General features: G+C 49.6%; 1 protein-coding gene and 1 long non-coding RNA gene across 4 annotated transcripts in view; one reads left to right on the forward strand and one right to left on the reverse strand.

The window, feature by feature from the left end:
* The window catches only part of KCNK12 (potassium two pore domain channel subfamily K member 12), a 50,115-nt gene extending 24,274 nt beyond the window's left edge, over positions 1-25,841 (reverse strand). The window contains exon 1 of the mRNA XM_023251665.2: positions 24,807-25,841. Within this exon, the coding sequence (XP_023107433.1) occupies positions 24,807-25,197 (391 nt within the window). The 5' untranslated portion in view covers positions 25,198-25,841. The remainder of the gene's footprint in view (positions 1-24,806) is intronic.
* The window catches only part of LOC123384449, a 113,907-nt gene that overhangs the window by 13,625 nt on the left and 73,118 nt on the right, over positions 1-27,164 (forward strand). The window lies entirely within an intron of this gene.

Below are 27,164 nucleotides of genomic sequence, written 5' to 3' on the forward strand. Positions count from 1 at the left end.
TCACATATAGTTTATATATGTTTCCTCCCAACCATGGGAGGTGGGTGGGACGTCCCCGTTTTCAGATGCACAATCTGAGGTCAAGACAGGTTTGGTCTAAGGCAAGGAAGTGGTGCAGGCGGTGTCAGAATTCAGGTCAGTGACCCCACCGTGGCTGACCCTACCCTTTCAGGTCTGTGATGACACTGTCCCAGGGTTTGAGGGCAGAAACTCATCAGAAGCTCGGCTGTCCCTCTTGGTGCTCCTGCCCCTGTCTGAACAGACACTCCGGAAGGCAGTGGGGTGTCTTGCCCCCCACCCCGCCCTCGCATGTGCTCTGTGACTCTTTGGGAGGAAAGGCAGAGTGGGGATCAACACGGTTACGTGGCCCCAGACACTGCCTGCGGGCTAGCCCTCTGGGGCCGGGCCCATGAGTTAGGACTTGGGGCTGGGTCACTCCCTCCTTTTCCCTGCTGCTATGATCCTGAAGGTCTATGAAAGAATGTGCACCATCTTTACAGTCTCTCTTTCCTCTCTGTGTCACAAAGTGAGATGTCATCCACCCAGATTCGATTCTCATAGCTCCTTCTGTCACTGACGGGAGGAGGGCAGGGGCTCTTTCCACCAAGGAGCCAGGAGGACGCCCATCACTGTTTCTGGGAGCAGGTGACCCCCAGATGTGGTGCCGAGTCCCCAGGGCCCACCTTCTCTCAGCTCTTGGTGGCAGTGAAAGTCCAAGAAAGATTCTGGAAACACTGCCACCAGTTTCACTTCTCTTTCTTTTGGACTGATTCCACTGTCTCAGAGGAGAGTAAAGACAGACCTCCATCCAGATGACAGTCACACAGACATGCCAACACTCCAGTTCACTGCCCTATCCCCCCTCAGCATACACTTGGAATCAGGGGCTAAAGCTAGGCCAATGGGCTTCTCATCGTATCTCTAGATCTTTGTATAGTTTCAGCCTGCTCTTCCGTAAGACTTCATAGCCTGGGGAGGCCCTGGCCTCTGTGCGCTGGGCCTAGGCCTTGCTACCTCTGAATGACGGGGATTATGGGCTGCGAACAGCATCTGGAAAAGCCTTTCTCCTTCACAAGGCACTTTTCTAGGCCCTAGAGAGGGCTAGCACCATTGTTCCCAGGGTTCCCACTAAAACACATCAGTCCCGTGTACTTTCGTGTCTGAGTAACTCATAGATTGCAAAGCTATAATTTCATGGGATTTGTTTTAAATGCCCTTTGTTGGCAGACGTGGGCTCAGCATGAGCACTCTGTAATTTTCCAGCCTCCTAAGTGGCCCCCCTGTAGCTAACACATACCACGCACCAAACATAACCCACCCTTTTTCCACCCCCCAGACAACCTGATTACTCACTCACATGGTCTTCACCAGGGCCCTCCCGGGGGGGGGGGGGGCAGGGGTCCCCTGGCCTAGGTCCTGTGGGGGCGGCATTCGTGCTTCTGAAAAGCCACAGCACATCCTCTCCAAAGAATACTATGCATCCAACAACAGGGATGCTTTTACAAAGTTTATTTCTACATTATATATCAATAATATAAGGCCTACAATTTTTCTACAGAAGAAAGACTGTAGCAAATCCCCGGCGTAGTTCTATTTTCGCAGTAGAAATATTGGGAAGGTTCTTCTTTCACTTCTATGTGCTCTTCTCTTTTTGAAATGTTCAGTAACGAGCATATATTATTTTAATGGATTAAAAACTGTGTCATTCTATTTTAAAGGCAGGGTCTAGCCTCTGGTGGGGAGGGAAGTCACACATGTGTGTGGTCAGATAATCACTGGCAGAAGTGAAACGAAGAAGGAGGGTCCGTGGAGGCTGAATTAGCAGGGTGGGCCCTGCCGTGGAAGATGCCCTTGAGTGCTGTGTGGGTTTTGGAGAAATGAAGTGGGGGAGGACGGGAGAGGGCTTTCTGGGCAGAGGTGATGTGGTAATAAAGAGCCGAGCGGGATCAGGTGTTTGACTAGAGCCGAAGGAGCAGCAAGGGGAGTGTTTGCTTACACATGGGATTGGAGAGGCAGGGGTCAGTTTCTGGAAGCTGGAGGCTGCCGCCAGAGGAGGGACCCTTTGGGAGACCTGGATACAGGTCCTCATCTTCCCTCCATTCAGTCATTTACTAAGTATCTTTAATGTCTCTAAATTCCTCATCATTCAGGCAGCAGCAGCCTGGCCGCAGGGAGGGGGCAGGTGGGATGGCTGAGGAGGTAGGGGCCTGGGCCAGAGTCTCCTTTCTGTCACTTGCTGGCTCTTTGATCTGAGAAAGCCCTTTAACTCCTCTTTCTTACAGTTTTCTCACCTGAGGATATGAATTGCACCTATTTCCACAGAACCTGATGAGGATTACATGAAATAAAGTATGTAAAACGCTTAGCATAGGGCTTGGAAACGTTGGCCATTTGTGCAGTTAGAGAACAAAGAACAGAATTTCTAAAGATAGGAGATGAGGACGAACAGAGAAGAGAAAGGTGGTAGAATAAAACTCCCAGACTGAATTTCATTCAGCTTCCTTTGTTTTCTTTGGGTAAATAATTTGTTCAGGAGGCCAGCTGGCATTATCTAAATGCTCTCTTGGGGAGGAACCCACCCACATTAAATTCCCAGAGAAAGAAACCACTATGCACAGGGAAAAGCTGGAAAGGGAGCAGGCATCAAAGGTGGACAGAGGAACAGCCCCTCCCTGGTTGGAAACTCCCAAGGGCTTTCAGAGCCTAGAGCTGTGGGTCTCAGTTATCTGGCTCAGATTCCCACAACTCTGCATTTGTTGCAAAGGCGTCTGAATCTGTTTGTTCACTGAGCATTGTTCTCAGCCATAATAACTTTCTCCTATATGCTTGTGCTAGGAGTTTCCAAATATATGTAAATGTAAAACCACGAATGCATTTAAAAGTGGTATTGAATTAGTTCAGAGGACTTTGTGTGTCAATATGTATTTTCCCTATTAACAAATACTGAAAGTATATGTCACTTTTATCATATGGGTTCTATATAAAATACTTCTATCATGTGGGTTCTGTAAAAATATTCTGAATAAATAAAAATATAATGTAAAAGTATTTAAAGTGATCTATACACACACATATGTATATGTGTGTGTGTGTGTGTGTGTGTGTATATATATATATATTTTTTTTTTTTAATTAAGTAAACTCTATGACCAATGTGGGGCTTGAACTCAAGACTGAGATCAAGAGTCCCACGCTGCACCGACTGAGCCAGCCAGGTGCCCCAAGTGATCCTCACCTCTAAAAAGGTTTGGAGACTTCTGGTTTCTAAGATAATCATCTAATCACCTGGATTGCTCCCCCACCCCCACCCCAAGACCAGCTAAAATGACAGAAAAGGGACAGAAAGGCTTAAAGCAGGAACAACACTGAGGATGGGGAGGGAGATGTCTAGTGGATGAGGAATCTCAACGTACTTCTGGAAGGTGGCAGCAGGTCAAGGAGTGGTAACTGGTGAAGGTGGGTGTGGCTGAGGAGGGGAAGGAGATGAAGTGCCCCAAGGAACCCTGGACAGGCGTGGGTGTGGGAAACATTGCAAAGATAAATGGCTCACCCGCTCATCTAAAGAGAAACCTGAGTCTGCAAGCCCCACCTATGCAGTTTTTCTATTTTTAATTCTTTTTTTTTTTAATTTTTTAAATGTTTATTTATTTTTGAGACAGAGAGAGACAGAGCATGAGCAGGGAAGGGGCAGAGAGAGAGGGAGACACAGAATGTGAAGCAGGCTCCAGGCTCTGAGCTGTCAGCACAGAGCCCGACGCGGGGCTCGAACTTACGAACTGTGAGATTATGACCTGAGCCAAAGTCGGACGCTTAACCGACTGAGCCACCCAGGCGCCCCTCTATTTTTAATTCTTAAATGAGAATGGACAGTCACAATCCAGACATTTGCAGAAAACTGTGCCCTCCTTCTGTCGGTTCTCCTAGCTTAGCCACCCCTTCAGCTTTTGGACCACTAAGACTCAGTCTTCAGATCACTTCTGGGTGCCACGATCACTCCCTGGGACTCAGGGCTTCCAACCTTGGCTATACACTGCAGTTACTAAGGACTTTAACAATATACTCATTCCTATGCCCTACCCCCAGTGAAAATGATGCAATCGGATGGTGCGGGGTAGGGTGGTGGTTGGACATTAAGACTTTAAAAAGCTCCCAGGTGGGTCACCTGGGTGGCTCGGTCAGGTGGGCATCTGACTCTTGGTTTCGGCTCAGGTCATGATTTCATGGTTTCATGGGTTCAAGCTCTGTGCTGACATGAAGGAGCCTGCTTGGGATTCTCTCTCTCTGCCTCTACCCTGCTTGCACTCTGTCTCTCTCACAATAAATAAATGAATAAACTAAAAATGAAATAAAATAAAATAAAAAGCTCCCTAGGTAATTTTAATATGCAACCAGGGCTGAGAACAACTGCCCTAGCCGATCTTTGGCAGGGCATCAAGTGACACATACAGAGTGGTTCTTACCCCGGCCTGCACATTAGAATCATCTGGAAAACTTTAAAAAGTATTAATCCTAGGTCCAATCCTAGAGATTCTGACTGAATTGGCTTAAGGTCAAGTCTGAACATTCACTTTTTTTTTCTTTTTAAGTTTCCTAAGTGTTTTTAATGCCACTGTAGCCAGGGTTAAGAACCATTGGCCTATAAAAATTTGTATCTCAGCCCTGAACTTTTTCTTGAGTTCTAGACTTGCAAATACAACTGCTTAACTGACATCCAACCTGACATTTAGCAGACATCTCAAAGTTAATATCTTCATAACTTAGCCCTTGATTCTCATCTCCATCACAGCAACTCCCCTCCTTGATTCAACTACAACCTTCCTTATCTCAGTAAATGGCAAATCCATCCTTTCAGTTGCTAAGGTCAAAAGTCTTGGAGTCCTTAGAGTCTTAGAGTCCTTATTTTCTTTCTCTCACACCCTATATCTGATCCATTAGAAGATCCTACCATTCTACCTTTGAAACATATCCATAATTGAACCACAGACTTTTGCTTTAGGCCATGAAGGAGAAGCTCTATCCAGACATCCCTCTTACCATAAACAACTAGGAAACTGACAAAATCTATGAAATAATTATTTTCAAACACTAGAAAACAGGTAGTACAGGACTATGATCCCTGAGAGAAGGGAAACAAACAAAGTGAGACCTTTGATTGTCCTGGCTTTCTGCTTGGAGACAATTTTCAGACAGCAATAGAGGAAATGGGGATCCAAACAGAGTCCAGCACTCTTAGTGAATTGAGGAGACAGAGACTTGAGTTCAAGGAGGACAAGGCAGCTACAGCAAAGGCAGCACTTGCAGGGTAGTGTGTGGGAAAAGAAGGAATTACCAAGAGAAAGAGCAAAGGGGCTTCCTTGGGTCTTTGGCTGAATAACAATCTGTGCAGATGTAAGACGAAATTTCTTAAGACCAACAAAAAAATAACTTCCAGGAAAAAACAATTGCCAGAGATGTGTAAACCAAACAGTTTCTAGAGCTCTTCTAGAACCAGGAATCACCAGAGTTCCCACTTGCCGGGATGCAAAGATTTTAGTGAATACATAACACATTCAGTAGAGACCACAGAATGGCTCTGCCTTAAGAGTGTGGCTAAACTAGCCACAGAGAAAAGGCTCCTTTATTTCTACCTTTAAAAAAGTTTAAAAACAAGCCTGGAAAAGATCAAATGCATCTATAAGTAACTCAACTGTCTGTTAGAACAAAGTCCAACCCTTTTTAAAGGAGTACAGCATAATCAGGCATCAAAAATGTAAAATTCACAATGTCTCTAATAAAAAAATTATCAGACATGCAAAGAAGCAGGAATCCACAAACAAGAGAAAAATCAGTAGAAAAAGATCCAAAAATGCTAGAGATTAGGGAACTAACAAAGACATTTAAACAGCTGTTAGAAATATGTTAAATATGTTCAAGGGTTTAAGAAAAAGATAAACATAATGAGAGAAATGGAAAAAATAAAAAAGAACTAAGCAGAACTTCTAGAGATAAAATATCTGAAAAGGAAATTTTACTGGATAAGTTTAACAGATTAGACACTGCAGAAAAGAAAGAAAAAAGATCAAACCGGAAGGCATAGCAATAGACACCATCCAAAATGAAGCACAGTGAAGGGTGGAAAAAGTCTGTAAAACATAAAAGAAAGCAATTAGCCTCTGTTACCTGTGAGACAGTATAAGGTGGTCTAACTTATGTGTAATTGGAGTCCCAAAAAAAGACGCTGGGGTGACAAAAAGAATATTTGAAAAAATAATGGTCAAAAATTTTCCAAAGTTGGTAAAATTTATAAACACACGGATCCAGGAAGTTCAACTAAGACCCAAGAAGGATAAACACAAGGAGAACTATGCCAAGGCACTTCAAAATCAAATTGCTGAGAATCAGGGGTGAAGGGGAAATCTTAAAAGCAGCCAAAGAATAAAAGGCACATTACTTACATATAAACAAAGATAAAAATCACAGACTTCTTGTCAGAGACTATGCAAGCCAGGAAATAATCTTGTCTCAGTTATTTAAGTGCCCAACTCTTGATTTAAGCTCAGGTCGTGATCCCAGGGTCTTGGGATTGAGCCCCACGTCAGGCTCTGTGCTGCATGGAGTCTGCTTAAGATTCTCTCCCTCCTTCTGCCCCTCTCCCCTGTTCATGCTCTCCTCTTAAAAAAAAAAAAAAGGAAATAATATTTAAAAGGCTGAAGGAAACAAATAACCCCCTTCAACCTAGATTTCTATACCCAGTGAATAAAGCTTTTCTGAACACTATTCTGGAAGACCTAATCACTTCTCCCTGGCTCTGCCATTAAAACCTGGTCTAAGTCACCATCATCTCTCATCTGGAATATTTCAAAAACCTCCTAACTGGTTTCCATGCTTCTATACTTGCTTCTAAACTTCCCCTAAAGTTTTCTTCTTGAACAGTAGAGTGATCTTAAAATCAAAGCTTATCTCACTCCTCTTCTCAGTACCTCCACTGGCTCTGCATTTCACTCAGTAAAATCCAAAGGCCTTGCTGTGGTCCATACACCCTGCATGGGTCTAATCCTTGGTTATTGTTCTGACTTCACATTCTAACACTCTCCCACCTGACCCTCTTCCAAACACTATTCCAGTCACATTGGCCTCATTGCTACTCCTGCATGCAACTTGTACTTAAGAACCATGGCTGGAATAATCTTCCTCCAGGTAGCCACACAGCTCACTCTCTTGCTTCACTCAATGTCTTTCCTCAAGGGTCATATCATCAGAGACCCTTTTAGAACGCCCAATCAAAAATAGCACCCCCATTTCCAACACTATTTAGTCTCTTACCTTGCTTTTTTTTCTTTTCGTAGCATTTATCACCATCTGACACTTACTTGTTTATTGACTGTCTTCCCCAACTAGAATGCTAGTTCTATACAGTAGGGATCTTGTCGACCTGTTCACTGCTGTATGAGGAATGTGAAATCAATCACTCATACACATATACACACTGCATCCGTACGTCATGTTTTTCTGGAACTCTCCAGTTCCTGACTCCTTGATGCATAAAGACATTTTGGTTCCCTCAAAGGGGCTGGGAGGAGCTCTAAATGACAGGTATTTTAGTACAGTGGCACCATTCTGGGGTGGGAAACCCTGGAAACATTACAAGAGGAAAAGACCAGGGGTTTGCAGATGGTGTCTCACTTGATCATATTACATGGAAAAGTTGGGCCTCTCCCTGCAGGGTCTGAAACATCTCCTTCCTCCCTTCTCAGTCCTGCGGAGTGGGGCAGGGTCAGGAACTGGGATAGAATTAATCAGAGTACTCAGCTCCAAGTCTGCAGCTGGGGTGCCCTTCAGCCACAAACAGCTGTAAAAGAAGAGGAATTTTTATAGAAAAACATTTAGAAAGAAATAAATCAGACATTTATTTGAAGATGAAGGTGATCCTAGAAACAAAAACGCCATGAATTTAGGTCACTGCTACACACCAACCTCTGTTGCAGTCTTGTCGCCCTTCCCTAGTGCCTTTCTCAGCACAGGGCACAGGAGACTGCCCTCTGAAATCTCTGAGCAGAGAGGTGAGGGCTGCCCTGCTGAGCCCAGATTTGGAGGACGGGCTTTCTCCTCCAGCCTCAGCCTGACTTCACTCCCCACTTTCTTTGTGGCTGGAGCATCCTTAACTGCCTTCCCTCCACTACTACACACATACACAAGCAGCTCTAGATGTATTGTAGAGATCACTTTCAGCCCCCTTCCCTGGATCTTCATGTGTGGCCTTGATGACAGGGATGGGAAGGACAGAGAACAAGTAAATCCAAGATTAGTGGAGATTGTGTTGGGTCATGTTGAGTGCCAATCACTAGATCCTGCCATATCATTCTTGAAAACATCTCTCTCTCTCTCAGCTTCTCTTCTCTTCCTTTCCAAAGGCCTCAGGATTGTCAGCCCCTATCCCTAGCCCCTTCCACCCAATTAACTCTGCACACAGATATTCAGCATCCTGGATTGACATATAAACAAATGAACAAACATTTATTGACCCTTGGCCTATTATGTGAGGGTCTTCCCTGCACGCCTACAAGGCAGACATTATTGTGGGAAAGATTTGTATATAGCTATTAAGTCTAATGTGCCAAATTCTGCTAGCTCTTTGTTCAATGTGTGTGTACCAGTAGCTATAAAATAAAATTATAACTATCATAGATCATGAGCCACTTAGAGCTCATGAAGAAACAATACACATTGGCAATCCTTTTGAATGAGTTTGGAATCACACTGCAGTTCAGAGCTAAATATACAAACTAAGTACCTACTCCTCAAGGATTTACCACCCATATAGACATGTAAGCTCCCCATAAAGTGAAGGGGACAGCTGGTAGTGGGCTGATTTAAGTGTTCGAGGTGAACAGCCAAAACAAGGTACTTCACAATTATCTGGTTGTTTCCAGGCAGTCTAGAGAATGACAATTTAGACTAGATTGCCTGACTTAATGACATGCTATATAGTGACTAATCAGTCAGAATCCTTCTCTAAAACATTCATCATCACACTGCACTCCTGCTCAAGAACACATAATGGCTCCTTATTGCTCCCCACGCCAAGTCTAAACATTTCTGCCCAGCTTTTCAAGGCCCTCTGATATTATCTAAACCTACAAAATCAGGTCACTGTTCCTTAACATGCCAAGGCTAGGCTGGTCCTGATGTCACACGCTATTCCTCCAGGCCTCCCTACCCTGCAGCCTGAGAAGTGGCATCAGACACTGTGGAGTGAGCAAAGGCTCTGAGGTCAGAAACCTCAGCTCACGGTCCAGCTCTGCCACTCACTGTGCGACCTCAGCCAAGTTATTTATTAATACAAACACTAGCTCTATTAGAGTGCTTATTAAATGCCAGGGCCAGACTAGGTACTACATTCATTACCTCACAGAATCCTCCCAACAACCAGAGAGAGAGGCATTATTATACTCCCATTTTATAGATGTTAAAACTGAAGCTATGGAAGTTGATTCATCTGTTCAACAAATACCAGATGCTTGGCAACAGGTGCATAACTGTGGGTGAGAGAGAGGAGAACCCTCCTCTCAAGGAGCAGGGAGTGGCTGGTGGTCAGGAACAAACAAGCAAACAAGTAAATACACAAACCCAATGATTTATGAAAGTGGTTCATGCTCTAATAAGACAGGGAAGGGGCACCTGGGTGGCTCAGTTGGTTAAGCATCTGACTCTTGATTTCGGCTCAGGTCATGATTTCAAGGTTTGTGAGTTTGAGCCCCATGTTGGGCTCTGTCTATGCTGTCAGCACAGACAGAGCCTGCTTGGGATTCTTTCTCTCCCCCTCTCTCCACCCCTCCCCTACTGCTTGCTCTCTCTGTCTCAAATAAACATTTAAAAAGTTAAAAAATAAGGAAGTGCGACGGACAGTGGTCGGGGGTGAATAGGGGTAGTCAGGGTGGTCAGGGAAGGCTCCTCAAGGGATGACATTTTAGCTTTCATCATGGGGACTTGAATGTGGTTGAGAAGTCAGCCATGCTAAGACTCAGGGAGCACTGCTCTAAGGAGCAGGAGCAGCAGGTGTAAGTACCCTGAGGTCTGATAAGTCCAGTTTGGGCATAGTGACATGAGCAAAGGGAAGAGGAATGCCAGTGAGGCTGAGAGAAGGAGGGCCAGAACCCACAGGGCCTTGCAGGTCACAGTAAGGAATCAGATTTCTTGCAAGGGAAAGTCATTGAAAGGTTTCAAGTGGAACACTGGACAAGAACTTGATCTAATTTATACATTGAAAGATCTCTTTGCTGTGTAGAGAAGAGGTTGTCAAGATGCAGAGAGGAAGCTAAGGGTTGGTTAGGAGACTGCTTTCGTTGCCCCAGCAACAGATGGTAGTGATGGTGGTCAGAGTGGATCAGTAGTGATAGGTATGGGGACAAGGAGATGGAATCAGCATATATTCTGCAGCCTGAACTAACAGGATTTGATGATGGATTGGATATGGGAAGTTAGGGAGAAAGAGGAATCAGGACAGCTCCTTATGTTGGTGACATTCAGATAAGGAAGATGGAGACGGGGCAAGAATCAAGAGTTCTGTTTTTGGTCTTTTTAAGTTTTCATACCAAATTAGACATCCATGTGGAGATGTTAAGTAGGCAGTTGGACCTGTGGTCTTGAAGCTTAGTGTGGAAGATTGGGGCATTTCTTCTGGAAGTCATCAGCAGATAGACAGAGTTTAAGGGCATGGGATGCAAGGGGATGAGAGTATGCAGACCCAAAATAGGCAATTTTGGCAGAGGATTATTTTGAGCTGACGGCAATAGAGAAACAGCAGATACAGGAAAAGCTCTCTACCCTTCTCCTATCTGCCTAAATGTAGGGTATAAATTTTCCTTGGTGAAGGTGTCTTCCCTTCCCTCAACCACACCAGAAAGAAAAGAGCTCTTAATCACCAGAGACACTCACATCACACTGATGCTGCAGGAGATTGAATCTGCATAACAAACCTTACTAAAATAACACTTAAGTTTAAGTTTCCCTTTCCTACAATTTATCACTCCTAGAAGCTTAAACCCTTTTTTCTTTGTCTTCACAATTTACAGCTTCACAATTTATAGCTCTTTATTAAGCTGGTATATCAAACCCTGGCCTAACTGCTTCTTTGGGCATCAATTCTTTCCTTAAAAGGCCTCCATATACATACATAATAAGCCCTTTCTCCTGTTAACCTGGCTCTTGCCAGTTTAATTTGCAGGGCCCCAGGAACTGAATATAAGAGGGTAGAGAAAAAAGATTTTTCCTCCCCTACAGGTGAAATGCAATTATCTGAAGAGAGAGCAGAGAGAGGGGCCTGAGGACTGAACATGGGGCTCTCCAACACTGAAAGGCCAGCCAGAGGAGGGGATCCAGCAGAGGAAACTGAGGAAGGCAGCCAGTGAAGCTAAAGGAGAGCATGATGTCCCAGAAGCCAAGAGAAAAGAGGATTTCAAGAAGGAGGGTGGTCAGCCATGTCTAATATTGCTAAGATGCTGAGTAAGCTGAGAACAGGGAAGCCATCACTGGGTTTGCAGAAGGAGGCTGCTGGGGATCTTGCAAGTACAGACTCTGGGAAGGTGGGATAACCTCTTGATTGATGCGGACCCAGAAGAGAAGGAAAGGGAGGAAGGGAGAGGTTGGCTATACTTTTGAGAAGTTCTCCTGTGAAGGGGAGCAGAGAAATGAGGTAGCTGGAGGACAGTGCAGGGGTCACGGGGGCTGTCTACTAAGAAGGGAGAGGGGCGCCTGGGTGGCTCAGGCGGTTAAGTGTCCAACTCTTGATTTCCGCTCAGGTCACGATCTCACCGTTCATGAGTTGGAGCCCCACATCGGGCTCTGTGCTGACAGTGCAGAATCCCGCACTGTGCTGTCATAACAGGGCAAACGGTTCCACGTGATGCATGGATTTGGCGTTGTGAGGATAAGAGAGTCTCTGGTGGCTTTTATTTTCTCAGTGAAGTGTGAGCAGAGTGAGGGGTGTGAGAGGCTGGACGTGGGAAGAGGGGACATAAGCGGTGAGCTGACATCGTAGGAAGGTGGTAGGAGGGCCGGCCTGGTACCCAGGGCCACTGACAGAAGGTTAGATCGGCCAGCATGATGGCACTGTTTTCTCCAGCCACATTCAGCTGCTTGGGTGCAGGTGAGGAATAGGTGGAAAGCTGGCATTTTGATGGTGGCCAAGTGGAGACAGGGGCACAGCACATGGAGAGCAGGGCAAGGAAATTAAGGGTCCTTGCAGAAGGAGTAAATCTAAACTGGATTGGAAAAGAAGTAAGGGACGGGGGGTGGCACCTAGGAAGCCCAGTTGATTGAGTGTCCAACTTCAGCTCAGGTTGTGATCTCGCGGTTTGTGGGTTCAAGCCCCGTGTCGGGCTCTGGGCTGACAGCTCAGAGCCTGGAGCCTCCTTTGTATTCTGTGTCTTCCTCTCTCTCTGCCCCTCCCCCACTCACACTTTATCTCTCTCTCCTTCAAAAATAAATAAACATTAAAAAAAAATTAAAGGGGATGCCTAGGTGGCTCAGTTGGTTAAGCGTCCAACTTCAGCTCAGGTCATGATCTCGCAGTTCGTGAGTTCGAGCCCTGTGTCGGGCTCTGGGCTGACAGCTCAGAGCCTGGAGCCTGCTTCTGATTCTGTGTCTCCCTCTATCTCTCTGCCCCTCCCCCACTCATGCTCTGTCTCTCAAAAATAAAATGTTAAAAAAAAATTAAGGAAATAGGACACTGCAGGTCCTGAGGTCCCAGGATCATTGTTCTGGGACAATAGAGGAGGAGAGCTGGAATGACAGAAGGAGGTGGTCAGAGGAAGAGATGTTTGGAGTCAAAAGCTTTGAAGGTAGTGCAGTTCCTGGTCATAGCAAAGACAGAGGTAGAGTGGGGTGGGACAGAGAAGAGCATCTCTATAGACGAGATGGCCGAGGGCCATGCGCCCTGGGTTTCGATGGGTCACACTCAGAAGACGGGAGAGGGGTGCAGAGGAAGGCAGTGATCAAGACCTCCTCAGTGAGCGAGCAGGAGACGTGCCCTGGTGACTGGCTAGTGAACAGCAGAGCTGAAATTCAAACCCCAGACCAGAGCCCTCGCTCTCTACCTGACCACTGTGTCACCCTCACGTTGTCTCCTGGTGATGCAGATTTTCTCAGTCTGACAACAGAGACGTGAACAGCCACCCGCCTGCTGCACGGTGTGTGTCAGGGAGCTTTGTAAGGTACTTTCTGCACGGCAGGCATGAAATCCAGTCTGCTGCCCTGTGGGTACAGGGCACACTACCCACTTCAGCTCTCGGCACACCTGCTTCTGAGATGCTCACTGGGCCAGATGTGTGCTCACTAGTTTGACCACGGTCCCTGGCCATCAAGGACTGTGCTGCTTCAGGAATTTGAGGCTCGTGTGTAGGTGGTGATGGCAGGAAAAGGGACTTAATGCAGCTGCTGGGTTCCTGACATACTGGCTGCATGCTGCACCTCACTCTAAATACAATGAAGTGCCTGGGTCTACTTCTAGAAGCCCTGGGGTAAAGCCCTCTGAAAACTGAAGCTTTCTTTTTACAAGGCGAATCGTCATCTGATTTTCATATTTTACTTTTTCTTAAACTGGTGCCTAGGTAGACTTGAGAATCTTGCACACAGCCATTCATCCCACAGATATTCCTGGAGCCCCTCCCATGTGCCAAGCCCTGTGCTGGCCAATGGGAGGCACAGCAGAGATCGGAAGACACGGGTGCTGGCAGGACTGGGCACTGGTAGGATAGGGCCCTGCGCTTCCTCGTCATTGGCGCTGACAAAGGCAGGGTTCTCTTCCCTGCCTGCTGTCTGGGGCTTCCAGAACTCCCCCAGCACTGGCTCACCTGCCACCTTTCCTTCCTTACCTTCCATTTAAACATAGAATCTGGGCATCAAAAACTGCACGGTCTCCAAAATGCACCCTGCCCTCCTAAGAAAGGCCAACCAGCCCAACATGGGCAGAGTTTTATGTGTTCCTTTCCCTCTCGGCCCAGGCTGTCTCTGCAGCATTTCTGGCAGGCCCTGGTGTGAGGAGCTCAGAATTCAGAACACTTGGCAGCAGGGAATGAGATGGTGGCCATTTGGAAAGGATTAGGAAGAAGTCACACACAGTGCGATTTGGGGTTTGTGTTTATCTCAACTGTAACTTTCCAGAAAGCTGGGACACCCAATTCCAATAAAAGCTCCCCAAGTATTTTTGGAGGCATTGTGATGGTGCTGGATTGTGTGGGTGGGCATGGTTTTTCCCAGTTTGTGCAATTGTGTTTAGTTACTGGGAAAACTTCTGTCCAATTTGTGAACCAATATCCGGTTCCCAAGGGGTGTGTCCTGGGCAGGATGGGGAGAAGGTAGCACTGCTAGGCTGAGGGCTAGAATTTAACAGGGTCTCCTTAGGGCTGGGGACCAGGGGCTGTGGCCAAGGCCAGGCCATATGGGGAATCAGGGTCAGTGAGAGAGCTGGGACCAGAAGTCTGGCTTCTTCGTTTAGGACTGAACTTTTGCTACCACTCCTGGGGCAACAGGGGCTGAGTCTCAGAATCGTCTGGTGTGGTTTCATGCTAAGCATCGTGTAGGGCCCCAGGCAGGGGAGGAAAGGACCAAGGTGACTCAGCCACAGAGACAGCACTGTCAGCCAGGGGAAGCCCCGCTAGAGTGAGCTGGCTGCTTGCTGCACACCTGCCAGCCGCTGAGAGATCGTTAAACCAATGGCCCAGCGGAGAGGCCAGGGAATAGCCAGTCCCTCTGGCTCCAGAGTGGGGAGGGAGAGGGAGGAGGGGGGAGATTCCTGGAGCCCAGCCTGGGCCCAGCTTTTTGCATTTAAGAAAAATGTTTTTATTACTATGTCCAGTAGTCCAAGGTTGTCAGTTACTAACACTCATTCATTCATTCCATCCATTCAACAAATGTTGATTAATCACCTATTTTGTGCCAAGCATTATGCTTCATGATTTACAGAAATGGTCTCTTTGCTTTAATTATCTCCATCCGTCTCCAGATACAGTGCCCACTTTATAGTAGTCATTCAGTGCATGCCTATTATTGTTAACTGTAGCAGTGGCAAGCCCCACTAAGACAGAGCTCCTAGCCTGGAAGAAGAGAAAGGGAGAATAATTTCTGACACCTATGTGCTGGGTCCTGTGACAGTTTTGATATAGCTTGCATTATTTCCAGGGAAACTGCCATAGAGACAAATAGTTGCCACAAGTCTGGGGCCAGTAAGAGGGACTTCATAGAAGGTCTCGCTCTAGTGGCCCCATTTGAGTTGGGCTTTGAGGACCAAGTTCTCTGGGTAGAAAATGGAGAGAAAGAGAAGAGCATTGCAGGTCAAGAGAACAACAAAAGCCATGGCCTGGAGGCTCAAAGTGCCTATAGTTTGGGGATGGGGGTGAGTGGGAAGGGTTGGCGTGTAGTGGGGTGGGGAGTAGGGGAGGGATGGCCAGAAGTTAAGAGTGGCTAAGGAGGGGGGTGCATTGGCAGGTCCTTGGTTTCATGTGCTCCCCTAACATCTGGGCACGTTTGCCTCCAGGATAAGACCTTGAGCAGAGCCTTTCATAAACCAGCTGGCCCTTGGGAACTGAGCTGGCTGCATCCCCAGACTTTCCCGGCTGGTGTGTGGACCTTCTTTCTGGTCCTTATTCGGTTTTCTGTCCTCACCTCTCTGTGTCCACTGCTGCTAGCCCAAGTGCAAGGCTGAGGGCCCTCAAGTCGTGGGGTCCCCTCTCTGAGCAGGAGCTTGGGACAAAGTTCCCTTCCACACAGGCTCCCAGAGTTCTGGTGAGCTCTGCACAAAGCACTATGCTTATCTACCTTCTCTCATCTGCCCGGAAGTCTCCCTCCCAGAGAGGAGCAGTTGTAAACGATGGAAAGCAAGCAGCCCTCAGTTCATTGAAGCCATTGGGTTTGCGAGGAGCACAGCAGAGCCAAATCCAAGTCCTTAAATTGTGCTTGAGCCCTTGCTGATACCTCCTCATGTTCTCCTCCTCCACCCCCACCTCCCAGCAGACTGAAGACCGGGCTGTGATCCTTCCCTGTCGGTGGTAATGAGGGGCTCAGGGGCAGCAGAGAGGATGCTGGGTGGTCAAGAGTCCTGAATCTTCTATCCTGCCAATGACGCACTTGCTGTGTGACCCCAAGCAAGTCGCTTAACCTCCCTGAGCCTATTTCTTCATCTGTGAAATGGGATAATAGCTTCCTCTTTGCTGTCCTTGGGTTTTTGAAAGGTTCCTGAGTAAACATGTTTTCCAGTGAAAGCATGGTAAACTGGCAAGCATGACATGAGGGGGAGACCACCAGCGAGAGTGATAAGGCTTCAGCTCTCGCTCCTGCTCCCCAGAACAGAGGCTCTGGGTGCTGGCACAGTAGAGTCTGGAGAGGGGAGATGCTGGCAGCCCCTGCAGCCTCCCCTGTCCTGCCCTAGGAGGCCTCTGACTGGGAATGCTTCTCTGCCCATCAGGGGCACTGAGGTAGCCCCAGGGTAAAGAGGACCTGGAGCGACACCCTGGCTCCCGCCCACAGGGTGGCTACTCACTGCAGTGCTGTCCTCCAGTGGCCTCCCCCTGCAGTCCCGTCTCAGAGAAGCATGGCAGGGCCTGACTTCAGCCACCTCTGCCTCTGCTGCTCTCAGCTGCATCACCTCCCCCTAAGCCCGAGCACTGCCAAGAGGCCCTAGCCCACCTGGGAAACCAGGGGTTCGGGCAGCAGTTGGCCCACCAGGGCTCCATTCTGAGAGTGGAGAACAGAGAAGCACCAGGAGACACTGGTCTAACCCACCACTCAATCATCCATTCAATTATTCCCTAAATAGGTTCTTTAAAAAGATTACCAGAGCACACACATGTGAAGAATTAGTAAGACGTTCTAGTTGAGGAACCAAATAAAATGCATTTTAAAAAGCACCCTCCCAGGCCAGTTATGTAACAGTGCAGGACAGCAACACACCCCAGAGGCAGTGGCCAATGAGAGGGCAGCAGATGCCACGCTGCAGGTGTGGCTGGGACCCAGAGGGTTGTGCACAGGGTGGTGTGTGTGGGTGAGCTGCAGGGGGTGAGTACTGCCTCGGTTTCCCTCCTGTGCAGTGAGGCAACTTGCCAATGGGGCCACTTCTGGGAAGCTGATGGTTCCTGAGGGCTGGCCAGGCACTGCACACACGGACTAGCTCCCTCAGTCCTTAAAGTAACTCCACGGGGCAGGAGCCATCGTTATCCTCACTTTCTAGAGGAAACACAGGTGAGGAGAGGTATATCTACGCACCAGGAGCCCATGGATTGTAAGTGGCAGAACGGGGACCGGAAGTCAAGCCGGCAGGCTGCATAGCTGGCGTGTTTAGTCCACATTGTACTGCACTGGGAGAATGGGAGCAAATCACCTTCCTAGACGTGAGAACGTCAGAGCTGGAAGGGACCCCAGGGGCTGCAGGGACTCCCTCCTTTTAGGAATGGAGAAACTGAGGTAGTGGGAGGTGATGTGTCCTGTCCAAAGCCACAGGGCCAGTGAGTGGCAGAGGTGGGTCTCAGCTGCCAGCCCCTGATTCACTGCTGCTTCTCTACACCCTGGCTAGTAGAGGTGCAGCCTGGGGACCAGTGATATGGATGTCACTGAAAGCCCGTGAGGAATGCAGAGTCTCAGATTCCCCCAGACCTACTGGGCAGACACCTGCGTGTTGACAAGAACCAGAGATTCACGTGTACTTTATAGTTTGAGAAGCACTGCTCTGTGCTACTCTGCCTTCCTGCCCTGTAGTATGTATTACTGTGAGCACAACAATACTGTATCCAGACACAGTAAAACCTGAAATTATAAAATTCTGGCATCTCCATCCTGGGCTCACCTGGGGGTGAGTCCTCTGGGATCTAGGGGAAGCAGAGCAGGTCCCCCACAGCTCGATCCTTCAAGGACACAGGTACACCAGTCACCGCTGACTGCTACTGAGCTGGAAGCTTAGTAGCTGGGGTTGCCAGCTGGGGTTGCCAAGCCCAAGGAAGGGGTGACACTCACAGACAGGGTCCAGAGCATCCTCCCCCATCACCACTGATGGCTAGCAGAGGCAGCCTAGAGTGCCGTGAGGAACAACTAGATTGGAGGCGGGCCTGGGAATGGCAGATTCAGGACAAAACTCCCTGGGGCAGAGCCTGACAGCAAGGGTGGCAGCCAAGGGCTGGCTTGGGCTGAGGGCCTGGGGGTTTTGATTCTCTCTCTGCTCTCTCCTGGCACCTCCCCTAGTACTGTGAAAGGCTCTTCTCAATCCCATGCAAAGTCCTATGTCCTCATAGCCTCAAGCCCCTCCACCTCCCGACTCTTCCCTACACAGAAATCCCGCCCCTGCCCCTGAGTGCAGTCAGAGCTTGAGACTGCCCAGTGTGCCCACCTCAGCCCACACACATTCCGGTCTGCTGGCTGGCATCCCCTGTCCCAGCCCTGGGCCCTGGGGAAGGGAGTGGAACTAGACAGGAGCCAGGGGAGGGTCAGAAGACTGGGGAAGACCCGGGCTAGGAGTGACCACAGGAACACAGTGGCTTTTTGCTCTGTCTCTCAGCTCCTCTGAATCTGAGGCGGCCATACAGGGGCAAGGAGAGTCCCATTGTAGATGACAGGGCTGGGGGCACCACACCCCACCTTCAAGCACAGACCACCTTCAGATGGAGTAGGAGCTTCTCCCTGGAGGACACCTCGAAGGCACCTGACTGACTTGGCTGCTCCTGAGATGTCCTATTCTCCTTTCTATAAGCTCTTCCCTTTTCTCCCTGAGGTACAGCTAAATGTTCCCCTGACCCGCTGTGTGACCTTGGGAACCTCTCCCCCTCTCTGAACCTTACGTGAAATGAACAAGGCTAAATTAGCCCTCTTCAGGCGGGTCTTGGAGGAGCTCTAGGGGGTCCTCGGAGAAGCTTTTGGGGAGAGCATGGCATCCAAGAGTAGGCCTGACGGGCAGGGCTCCGATCAGAGCAGCTTTGCTACTGTCTGTTTTCTATAATGGGAGGCTTGTTGGCTTTTGTTGGCAAAATGGTCTAAATGCTTGGGAGACTTTTATGGTAGTGTCTAGCTGGGATCCCTGAGGGGTAGGTCTTTGCTCCTGTGGCACAATTTGGGCCATTCCAGGCTGTGGCCCCGTCAGGGCTGAGGGGAAGAATGCTCTCCTTCAGCTGGCTCGGCCCAGGAGTGGTGGGAGACGGTCCCCAGGAGTGCAGGGGACAGGAGGGAAGAGGCTCCAGGTACCCCTCTCTCTCAGTCTTTGATGGCCTGGCAGCTATTCCCATCTGTTCCTCTTTCCTGCCATTCTTCATTCACCCAGAACTTCCCAAAGGAAGCAATTCTCATTAAAGCAATGGAGGCTAAAAATGCTGAAGCCACAGACTTGTTCAAGGGGCGGCTCAGCCCCAGGGACTGAATGCAATCCTGGAGAAAACTAAGTGGCAGTCTGTGGCCTGTTTCCATGGAACAAGCAGCTGGACAACTGGTCTCTGTCAGGCCATGGAGAGGTGTAGGCTCAGCTTGGGGGAGACCAGACAGTCCCTCACTTGGAAGGGGCTGGCCACAGAAGCCACGAAGACAGCAGTATCCACTGACTCAGCAATTTCACCACTGAGAATTCAACCCAAGGAGATATTACAGGAGGAAAAGGCCATCTGCATAAAGATGATCACTGTGGCATTACTCAAAATAGCCCCAAACAGGGAACCACCCGGCTTCCCAGCAATAGGGGTAGTAAATTATAGAACATCAACCAGATGGAATATTATGCACCCACTAAAATTAGCATGTGAAGGCTATGTGGAAACCTAGAAACAACACTGATGATAAAATGTTAACAAAAGGGAAGCAGCTTAGCACAGATCAGTTCTCTTTCTTTTCCCTATGAAAGGTGTGCCAGAGAACTACAGTTGTATTATGAGTGATTTGCTCTCTTGTTCACTGAATAAATAATGATCGAGTGTCCACCATGTGCTGGGGTCAGGGCTGGATGCTGCGGATGGGTGTGGATGAGAATGCGTTTCCTTAAAGGTCCTTCAAAGCTGTCATAGCACCATCTTTCAATAAAAAACAGTTGATGGGGGAAATAAGTGAGGAAAGGGGCTCCATTCCTTCTGGGTAATGTTATTTGCCTCCTGGGATCAGAACCACCTCCAGTTGGATTACATACATGTTAGAAGAAAACCGAATGTAAATGTGGCGGTGACATTTCGGTCTTATAATGTCTTAGTTTCCTTTGAAGTGAAAACAGTTTTAAAAATCCATGTGAAAAAAAGAGGAAAAAAGTTAGGACTTGTTACTAATCTCGCGGCTGAATAATTAAGTGTGCCTAATTCTGAAAGTAGCAAGCTAAATTATGCAGTGTCAACAGTGACAACTCTCTTATACCTACACCATCCCGTCTAGAGCGGCGTGGTTTTAACTTTATAGCTCAAATACGCTGCCAGCAAACCTAATAAAAGGAAGCAAAAATATTTCTGTTTATATCAAGCTGCCATTTGAGAAAGACTTTTAAATATGTTCTTCCCTATGTGTAAATCTGACAGCAGTTGCATAATTAAAACCCCAGTAGAGAGTTTCCTTTTAATCTTTTCAAAGTAAACCAGTAAAACATCCTTTAGGATGTGAAACGATGGATTAATACCCTTTGGATTGCTTGAATATCTTTGAGCTAGAGCACTGCCTCCAAGAATATTGTTTAGTGCGAACAGAACACAAGCCGCCATCTTTACCTGGAGGAGTTCATGTAATCACAGGAGATGCAGATAATGATCTGCCAAAGGCCACACATGGATCTACGAGGAGCTAGACTTGTCTTGGATTTTGTTAAATGGAGGAATGAATAAATGAATGCATTCACATTAAAACAAACTTGATTTCAACCCCTTAGGAATATGTCACATCGCATAAATGAAAGAAATAATACTACTCAGGGTTTCAGTTCAGTGTAAGCAATCAATATGAATAATTTAGACCACAAAGTGGATTTGTATTTTGCTTGAGCTCTTCAGGCTGACTTCCTACACAGCCTCAACTACTGCTGGACAATCACTGGCAAATTTTCCCACTGGATCTGTACCATGTGGACACACATGTGTCTATACCACTGCAAACTACCTAGCTCTGGTATGGGGCCCTGTTCAAGCCAAATGTCCAGACAAATATTCCATGTTATCATGGTGTTCCATCTAACCCTAAATACAGCCACATGTGTGTCTCCCTCTAGCTGAAGGCCCACTCCTGCCCCTTCTTCCCTTTCCCTATGTGTGTGTGTGTGTGTGCGCGCGCGCACACACACACACACACACACACACACACACACACACACACACTGGGGCAAAAGAAGGCAGAAAGCAAGTGGTTTCCATATTTGTACCATTCTGATAAACACCAGAAGGTCTCCTACTTGTTAGTACCTGTCTCTGACCTTCTTGGTATTGGCTCTTGCCTTCCCAGCTGTCTTAGACCTGCCAGATGCTTCTCATCTGTCTGACCTCTAACATATGTTTGCTCCTTCAAGTGTTCTCTGGACTTAATCAGTTCTTGGCCTGACCAACAGACCAGTTCTCCTGCCCAGCCCTGCCCTGATGTCAGACCATCCCCCACACACCCATTATTAAATACTTCAGTCTCAAACAAGAAGGTGTCCGCCACTTATATGCATGAAACTGGTAGACCAAACACTGCACAACATGGATTCTCGATCCAGCTGAACATATAATTAACTGTGACCTGAGACAATTCCCTTAGAACTTTGCACCACACGGGACTGGACTAAAGGTCTCCTCCTTGTTCTAATCATCTTTAGTGAAAATAGCCCGGATATGTTGCCCATAAATGCTATGATCCATCTGCTGTGGAATATGCTTTAACCTGTGTCTCATAGAATAAGCTTTAACTTTTCAAAACGTAGCACCGCGCCTGACATACACAATACATCAATATTTATAGAATAAATAAAGGAAGATTTGTCCATATGAACATCTAGATGAATCGTTTAGCAGGGTCCATGCACCACCAAAGAGGAATGCCCACCGCTGCATGGACCATCTATACCATGATATCCACTGATCAGAGAAAACGGAGTGCATGCTAATTTTCCTCTTCACTGGATGAGATGGCAGGCAGAGAATCCTGACTGCCCATTTTGGACCAAGCTGTGGCTTCCTGAGCTGCTAAATCCACAAAAGCACCAATACTAATAATAATTGTCTCTGAAGACTCAGGGCATTTAAGGGAAAGAAATGATGTAAGCAGAAGAGAAACTGATGTATGTAGACCTTTACTTACATCCCATCTAAGTATATTTTGCAAGAGAAGGCTGAAATGACAACCATGCTACTTTGGGATTCAGCAGCACTTATCTGACAGAAGTGACCAGTTTGAACCAGTGCTCCAGGCCATGGCAGCACGTGGATCCTGCACTCGTGTAGCTGTCTTGGCATCCCTGCAAAGGTCTAGTTCAATGCTAAGTTGTCCACAGGCTAGTTCCTGTCCCTGAGTGTAGCTCCCCTGAGAGATGAATGTCTCCGTGCAGCAGATTTTGGAAACAATGTGCTGGGTCATTCGTAACACAGCCACATGCTTCACTGTAGCCCTCCTACACTGCTTGCCTACATCTGAAAACACAAATCAAGAAAGAGAACATAGTTCCTTTCTGCTTGACTAAAGAACAGCCACTCCTGCCAGTAGCTTAAAGGCTGGGGCTTGGAACAATTTGCCAACACACAGACTTGATTTCGTGCAAAGACTGAGAGAAGCTTTAGAAGCTGTGGCTGGGCAGTGCATGAAGAAATTGATGGGTGCTCATCCGAGAGGCACAGAGACTAACAGGTCACTGGCATGGGGCCCCATCTGGATGGACTCACTCCCTGTAGGGGAAGAGGACACTGCTAACACCTCTCCCTTTAGCATGTACGTTCCATTAGGAAGCTGAAGCCAGAGCATGTAACCGGGAGAGAAATGCGGTGGCCATCCAATATGTGCACAGGTGTGCCTCTAAGTGGAAGAAAGCAAAAGGGTGTGTTTCCAAGAGGAAGAGCACAAATCAGTAATGAGCTATGAGTGCATGATGTCATCCTCTAGGACTAAGCATCCTTAGTACTTTTAAAGCACTTAAAAAAAAAAACTCTAGTTGCTATAGCAACTTGATGCAGCTCTTACAAGGGGATTTTTTTGAGGGGGGTCATTTTATATCTTCAATCACCATAACAACATGATATAGCTTTTAAAAGGTATTTTTACCAAATTTGTGTGTGCTTTGGGCTTGGGCCATATTTGCCATTTCTATTTAAAATAATCAGATGAAGCATGACACATGAAAAACCATTGAAGGAAAGGAAGCCCTTTCGTAGACTATACATATACACTCAGAGAGACATCTCTAAGCTGCTCATATCCTGCACATGGATGAAGTCTTTCTCTGCCTCCCAGCAGCCATCTGTGATGGCTTACACTGGCCAGTTGGTCTATGCCCACCTCTGAGCTGGCATACAAAACCAGCCCAGAGCCTACCCATGGAAGTTGTGCCTATGCAATCCCTCACTTCTCAACCCAGTGAAACCAGCCCTCTCCTCCAAAACTACCACCAGGAGATAGTGCCTTGGAGTGACTAGTGATATGGCCAGCCAAATGCCCTCTCCCACCCTGGAGCTCAAAGCAGGAGCGGACAGCACACACACACAAAATCTCACCGAAGTGGCAATCCTGTATTTATTCTGCACTCTGTAGTAACTGAGGAGGAGGTCTGTTTCACATGACACCCAGCATCCTCAGAAAGGGGGGATGGGGAAAGTGGGTGACAGGAGAAGAAAAAAGAAGGAAGGGGTGTAGTGCTGAGCAGCCAGTGGCTCCAAGATCTCTACAGGAGAGGCTGGTGGGATGGGGGTGGGGGTGTGAAAGTAGAAGTGGGGGGCTTGAAAGAGTATTTACACATCATATTTTGTGTGGTTCTGAAACCGTGAACTGTTTATACCAAACATAAGAAGGAATGATAAAAAGTATGGAGAAACTGCCCCCTCCCCACCCCACCCGGTTACCCCTTGGTGCCACTATTGGTTGGAAAAGACGGCAAGGTAACGAGAGAGGTCAAGAAATTGGAGGAGAAGCTGGGAAGCGGGTGGAGGGAGAAGGGGGAGAAAATCCAAGTGGGAAGGCGGGCGGAATAAGAGCGCTGAAATCCTGGCCTCAGAGTCTAACGGGCTTTTCTTTGGTGGAGGGGGAGGTGTAGACTGTAGGAGTAGCGGGTGGGAAGGAGATCAAGGAAAGTGTTCGTCCTCCCCAGGGTAAAGGGCTAGAGGATGCTGAAGAAAAACATGTGGAAAAGAAGAAAGAAAAGAGAGATTAAAAAAAAAAAAGATAAAAACGTGGTGAGTGGAGGGAAAGGGGGCTTCCCAAATCATCTGCATGAGGAAACAGACCCAGGGGGCGTGAGAAATAGAAGGAAATAGAAGGCCCTAGACGCTTATTCTCACAAGTCCTTTTAGAGGAGAAAACTGAGGCGCACAGAGGTCAAGTTACGGAGCTGGGAAGCGCTAGAGCGCGCGGGCGGCCGCGGGTCAGCCCAGTGGCTGGGTGAGGGTTCTTCCCATTGGGCCGTACTGCCTGGCGAGTCAACGCTGGGTGAGCGCCAGAGATGGGTCTCCCAGACCACTTACCGCGCCGAAAGCCAGTTAAGAAAGAGAAGGGTCAGGGGGAAGGGGACCGGCGGAGGGGTGAGGGCAAGACGAAACTAGGCAGTGGGGCATTAGAAGGGAAGGGGGAAGCCGAGGGACGCGGACCAGCCGCCGAGCGGTAGAAAGGGTGGCAGGTGAAAGGCGCGGAGAGGAAAGACGCGCGCGGGGCGCGCTGCTCACCTATGGTGGATACCACTGTGCCCACGAAGTAGAAGGCGCCAGGGAAGTCCCAGCGCGGGCGCAGCGCGTCTGCTCGGACGCCGGCAGCCAGCGCGGCCTCGTAGTGCCGGAGGAAGGCGCGCAGCTCTGGCTCCGCCACGCCGTGCGCCGCGCTGAAGTTGCGCAGCGTGGCGCCCCAGCGCGCCCGCGCCTCCGCCTCGCCCGGGCTCTCGAGCGCCGAGAAGACTGTGGCGCCCGCCACCAGGTAGAGGCCGATGAGCGCCGCCAGCAGCACGAAGCGACCCGTGTCCTCGTTGAGGTGCGAGCGTCGGCAGCAGCAGCAGCAGCAGGAGGGGCGCGGCAGGCGGCGGCGGCAGCGGCGGGGCGGGGGCCGGGGGCTGCGGGAGGACATGGTCCGGAGCTCAGCCCCAGGGCCGGGGCGGCGCTCGGGGCCCGGGCCGCGACATCCCCCCCGCGGGAGCAGAAGCGTGAGGATGGTGGCCAGGGGTCGGGGGCCGCCGCGGAGCCCCTTGCCGCTTCTCCCAGAGCCCGGACGGCGGGGCGCCTCGCCTCCGCCTCCTCCTTGGCACTCAGGCCGCACACGGGTCCCGCGGCCCTTGGGGTTCCCGGGCTGGGACGCTCCTCTCCGCGCCCCGACGCCTCGCCGGCTCCCGCGGCTCCTCACCAGCCACCCTCGGGCGCGGGGGTCTGAAGCTAGGCCCCTGCCGCCCTGTGGCCGGCGTCCGCGGGGCCCCGGGCCTCATACTCTTCTCCAGACAGGCCGCGGGCTGCGGGCGGGGCGGGCTGGGGAACCCGGGAGCCTAAGACTGGGACGCCGCAGCAGGGCACGAAGAGAGCCCCTGGGGTCGTCCCATGAGGCGTTCCCTGCTTGGCGGCTCCCAGGCTCAGGCTGCACCGGCAGTCCAGCTCCCACCCCCGGGCCTGAGCCGGCGGCGTCGGCTTCGGAGCCTCAGAACCGAGCCGAGTCCCGGGAAGCGCTCCCTTTCCAGCTCCAGCCGGAGAGCCGCCCGGCACGGAGAGGCGGAGTCACCGGCGCCCGGGGCGGGGTGTTGAAGGCGGGGGGGGGGGGGGAGATAAGGATGGGAGGGAAGGGGTGGGGAGTTGGGCTGCTGCGACGTCTCCCAGTCGTTCCGGCGGCATTAAATGCGGGGCACCGAAGCAGGTGTCCGGATTGCGGTGCTGGCTACCACCCTGTCGGGGAACCCCGTCCGTCCCCTCCCTGAGCTTCGGCTTCGGAATCCCTTTCTTATCTCCAAGCTGCCGCCAAACTTTGCTCAACTTGGTGGTGCCCTGAGGTCGCAGGGCGTTGGGGGCCACACAACGCGAATCCCCCGACACCCGGTTCTTGGGCTGCAACCGAAGTTTAAGTTCCCTCTTCTTCCTGGATCCTTCCGCAGCGCTAGGTCTCTGAGGGTTCCTTTGCAGAAATGATCCCGCCTGGGAAGGAATGGGGGTGGGGTCACTCGGCTCTTGGAGACCCGGGAGTGAGGGAGTCTCCTCCCCTTCCCAACCTAGCAGGCGGCCGGCGTCAGCACCGCGGACAGCGCATCGGTGCGGCAGCCGGGGGGCGGGCGGCTCTAGGGCTGCCGGGGCCCGCAGCGCGGGGCGAGGCCCGTCATCCTGCTGCGCGGTGCTCCCCAAACCCTGTTTCCCTTTCTCCTTCTCCTGTGTTCCCCCAGTCAGCGGCAGGTACAGTTGCTGAAGCAGAGTACTGACAGGGCGAGGACGCTGCGGAACAGAGACAGGGGAGGAGTCAGGGGATCGAGGTGCCACCGGAGGAGGAGGAGGAGGCGTCCAAACCCACCCTGCTGCTGGGTCTTCTTTTGCCACCCAGCCCCCTTACCCCTCCAGCCCAGGATCGGGGAGTCTGGATAGGAACCTGGCTGCGGTGGGGTGGGTAGAAGGGTAGAGGAAGCTCACTAGAGGGCTCTCAGGAGGCCGGCGTGGGGGGCGGGGAAAGGGTGTGCTTTTGAGTGTGGCGGGGGCGGGGAATCGTCGTCCCCTGGTCCCGCCGCGCCCGGGAAACAGCAGGTGCTCCGCGCTACCGCGGGAGCTTCTCCGCGAACACAGTCCGGGTTTGGCCTGGGTCACAAAGTTCTGTGGTGAGGAACACCTTAGGTACGGACGAAACACCACCTTATTCAGGCAGCCAGCCCCTTCTCTGCCCCCTTCCGATGACGATGATGAATCCACGCAGATACAGAAAATAAAAACAATGATGGTAACTGTATTTAAATACCCTAGGTGGGTGAACTGGGGCAAAATGCAGAACTGTTTCCCCACCCCATTTCCCAAGCTATCTGGCCTCCACAATAGAAAACACTGAGCTAAGGTCGACCAAAAGTGGTGGCAGCATCG

Source organism: Felis catus, chromosome A3 (assembly GCF_018350175.1).
Source record: "Felis catus isolate Fca126 chromosome A3, F.catus_Fca126_mat1.0, whole genome shotgun sequence".
Classification (NCBI taxonomy): domain Eukaryota; kingdom Metazoa; phylum Chordata; class Mammalia; order Carnivora; family Felidae; genus Felis; species Felis catus.